Raw genomic sequence first — 3,589 nt, forward strand, 5'->3', positions numbered from 1 at the left:
TGGTGTGTGTCCAAGCAGTCCAAAGTAATATTTATATGTCCTCACAGTTTGGTCTTATTGTTCAAGATGTTTTATCTTTTGTTAAGTTATGTTTTGTTAAACGATCTGTAAACAAGTTGGCTCATTGCCAAAGTGCGTTCTATTATTTTGAACGAGTTTATTAATTAATAAATCTTCTTTTTTATTAAAAAAAAATATTATTAAGTTAAAAATTAAATTAAATTAAATTATTTATTTAAGTATTTATAGAATTAAACTAATAAATCCGTTCATACACGAAGGTATTGCAGCTTGAAGCCGCTCATGGAGGCACCCTCCGACCTTAAGGACCGCTAGCCCACTTTCAGATCTGGAACTCCTTCCTTCTTCTTCTTTTCATATACATTAACTTTACTTTAAAGACTATCTTCATTCGTAAACCCTAGACTGATTCTGGACTTGGGAACTATATCTAAACATGACTACTGAAAATGATGATTCCGTCGACAAAGCTGTGGCCGAACGTCGAGAGAGGCTGAAAGCCCTCAAAGCTTCACAAGAGCTCTCAAATACCCCAGAAGAAGATGACAATCAAACCAATAAAGAAACGTCAGTAGTACTCTACTATTCATATCCCTTCCCAACTCATTTCTCTTTCAATCAATTTTTCTTTTTTATTTACTTTCGTTTGAATTAATGCAGGAATCTTAACATGAAATTTCGAAATTATGTTCCTCATGATAAGAAGCTTCAAGAGGCCAAGGTTGCCCCTCCCGTTCTTCCGAAATTTGAAGACCCTGTTGCAGCGGAGCCTCCACCATCTGAGAAGAAAGAGGTATATATGATTATTAATAACAATGAATGCATATGATAATGATAATGATACTGATACTGATACTGTGTTTGTAATTTTAGTTATCTTCTTGTTTATGGACCCTAATTCTTGTTTAATTTTCAGGACCCATTTGTCAATATAGCTCCTAAAAAACCTAATTGGGATCTCAGAAGGGATGTGCAAAAAAAGCTTGATAAGCTTGAAAAACGAACCCAGAAGGCAATTTATACTCTCATGGGTATGTACTTTCCTTTCCTTTCCTTTCCATTCCTTATAAATCAATATTGGGTTTTGTAAATCAATATTCTGGTTTTTGCTGTTTTGATTTCCTTTGATTGTGAAGGATTGTTGAATATCGCTTATACATAGTTCACTTTCGCATATTCTTTCTGAGCCTTGTTTCTTATTGTCACTTGAGTGTTCCTTGCATAAACTACTTGGGTGTGATGAAAGAATTTATGAAACCTGTTTTGCTCTTAACACAAATTTCTGATAGACCCCCTAACTCCTAACCCCATCAATACTACTTATTATGCACTTAGATATCCTTGGAGTCACAAGCACAGGTCAGGTGTGTTTTGGGAATGGTGATGAGGGAATTGGTTGGATGTAGCATGAGGACAAGTGTAGTTTTTTCTTTTTGAATTTTTATACATAGCAATGCAAACTTCCACAGTTTCTTCTTCCATTTTTGTCTGCCTGTGTGTGTTTGAATAGTGTAGGTAATTCCTATCAATTTCTTAAATGAGTGAAATGTAACTTGCATTGATGGTATTGTTAGTGGAACAATGTTATTATTATAAGTCAGATTCTGTGTTTTGCATCCAATTCACCAGCTACATATTTGTGTTTGTTTTGCAGAGGAACAAGTAAAGCAAAAAGAATTGGCTGAAGATGGTACAAATGAGGTGGCTTAACCGAACCAGGTACCACAATGAGCATGTTGGTTCTTTCCTATAAAAGAAACATAATAGGTTTTAGCTTTGTTTAATTGTCATATACTTCATAGATTTGTGTATTTTATGTTTAAAGATACTTTATCCTTTGGCACCATTGCTGAATGTGACATTTTGGTAAAAGTTTAATGGTGAGGCTGCCTGTTTGGCTAGTTAATCTGAACCAGCTTTCCATTCCATATATCTTTGAGTTTCTTATATTGGGGTTCTTGAGGATTATTGATTTCAGAAAACAAGGGAGCTTCCTTTCTGTTGGGTTACACATTTTTCATTTTAAATGACACATTCATGGTTCAGTTATAAGGAATATATGTGGTGTAATTTAGTACCAAAATACTTATGTATCATATTAAATTTAAAAGACTATCAACCAAACAACAGTATATCAAATGCTTGGACATGGTGCCTTTTATAAAGAATGAAACTCTAACACAGAATCATGAACAAAACCAGAGGCATTTTAGTTTTTAGATTGGTTTGGTTATTCATCTTCAATAAAACGAACAACAAATGCAAAAATACAAGTGCCTAGAAAAATAACAAAGTTGAGCCAAAGATGAATGATGTTGGAATGAGTTGCAAAGATCGGAGCTCGACTTTTTAAACGAGATTTCTATGATGATTTTGTTCTTGTTCAAGAATGACAACTTTGAGTGTTGGTAGCAAAAGAGGTAGATTAATGATTATTTTTTTTTTTCTTTTTGATGCAAAGAGACAAATGAGTATTTCTTTTTTCTCATTTTTTCTTTTTTCAAGCAATGATATTGAAAACCAATTAATAGAGTCATCTAACCAAACAAGTTATTCATCCATTTGAAGAGCATGTGCACTGTCTTGGCCTTAGAAAATAAGCTTGTTATATCCTCTAATAATGAACCAAAATCATTGAAATAAGAATGTTAAGCAGATACTAAGCAATTAGATTCAACAACATTTATATCCAATCCTGAAAAGGTAATCCAATCCACAACCACAAAAATTGCTATGCATTCTGTCTGTACAACTGAAAACTTTCTGTTCATAATTTCCAAAACTCCATACACACGGACCAAAAATATTTGGGCTATGACTGACCTTCCACGGCCTTAAAGTATCTGGGCCACGATTTTCCATGTAAAACGTGGTCTGAATTCCTTCACGGCTTTCTAATAAAGCCCAGTTCTATATCTAAATAAAAAAGGGGAAACTTACAAAAATTTGGATTAACTTTTACAAAAATACTGTCACACCAAAAAGTTTTCAAAAAATACTGTGTTTTTATAAAACACCAGTTGAACACAAAACAGAACAACTCAAAACAACAGTAGAACAACTAAAAAATACAAGTAAAAACTTAATACAGTATACAGCAGTATGAAACTTATAAAAAAACACAGTAAAAATGTAAAAAATACCGCCTGGCAGTATTTTTGTAAAAAAATAGCAAAAGTTAGTATATCATGTAAATTTCCCATAAAAAAGGAACTACTTCATATTTAACCAAAAAAAGTGGTTTTTACAAAAAAATTGGATTTTAAGTAAAAGTTTATAATTTTACTCACAGAATTTTTTTACAAAAATAATGTCTTTTTATAAAATAACCGTAAAATAATAAAATAGAACAATTAATACAACAGTAAAACAACTAAAAAAACAATTGTGAAAATTTAACACAGTACATAGTATAAAACTTACATAGTAATTTTGAAAAAAATTCTACCCCACAGTAAAAAATAATAAAAAAGTTAGAATTATCAGTATGTGGTGTAAAAACTCAAAAAAAAAAAAAAAAAAAAAAAAAAAACTAAGGGTTACAAAGAGTTTTAACCAAAAGAATTCT

General features: G+C 31.7%; 1 protein-coding gene across 2 annotated transcripts; it reads left to right on the top strand.

The window, feature by feature from the left end:
• Positions 1-258: 258 nt before the first annotated feature.
• Positions 259-1,951, top strand: LOC115698197 (uncharacterized). 2 transcript variants are annotated; one of them, XM_030625387.2, is made up of 4 exons: positions 262-588; positions 682-814; positions 938-1,052; positions 1,676-1,951. In XM_030625387.2, the coding sequence occupies exons 1-4, from the start codon at positions 458-460 to the stop codon at positions 1,729-1,731; spliced, it is 435 nt and encodes a 144-aa protein (XP_030481247.1). In that variant the 5' UTR covers positions 262-457; the 3' UTR covers positions 1,732-1,951. The 2 variants fall into 2 exon arrangements, with proteins under 2 accessions (XP_060957773.1, XP_030481247.1); XM_061101790.1 differs by having other exon boundaries at positions 259-588; positions 938-1,951.
• Positions 1,952-3,589: the final 1,638 nt, after the last annotated feature.

The sequence above is a fragment of the Cannabis sativa genome, chromosome 7, assembly GCF_029168945.1.
Source record: "Cannabis sativa cultivar Pink pepper isolate KNU-18-1 chromosome 7, ASM2916894v1, whole genome shotgun sequence".
Taxonomy (NCBI): Eukaryota; Viridiplantae; Streptophyta; class Magnoliopsida; order Rosales; family Cannabaceae; genus Cannabis; species Cannabis sativa.

Excerpts from the sequence above, each read along its gene's own strand:
- LOC115698197 (XM_061101790.1), top strand. The coding sequence starts at position 458 with ATGACTACTGAAAATGATGATTCCGTCGACAAAGCTGTGGCCGAACGT. Across the intron at positions 589-681 it reads AATCAAACCAATAAAGAAAC|GAATCTTAACATGAAATTTC; the intron begins GTCAGTAGTACT and ends GAATTAATGCAG. Across the intron at positions 815-937 it reads CACCATCTGAGAAGAAAGAG|GACCCATTTGTCAATATAGC; the intron begins GTATATATGATT and ends TTTAATTTTCAG.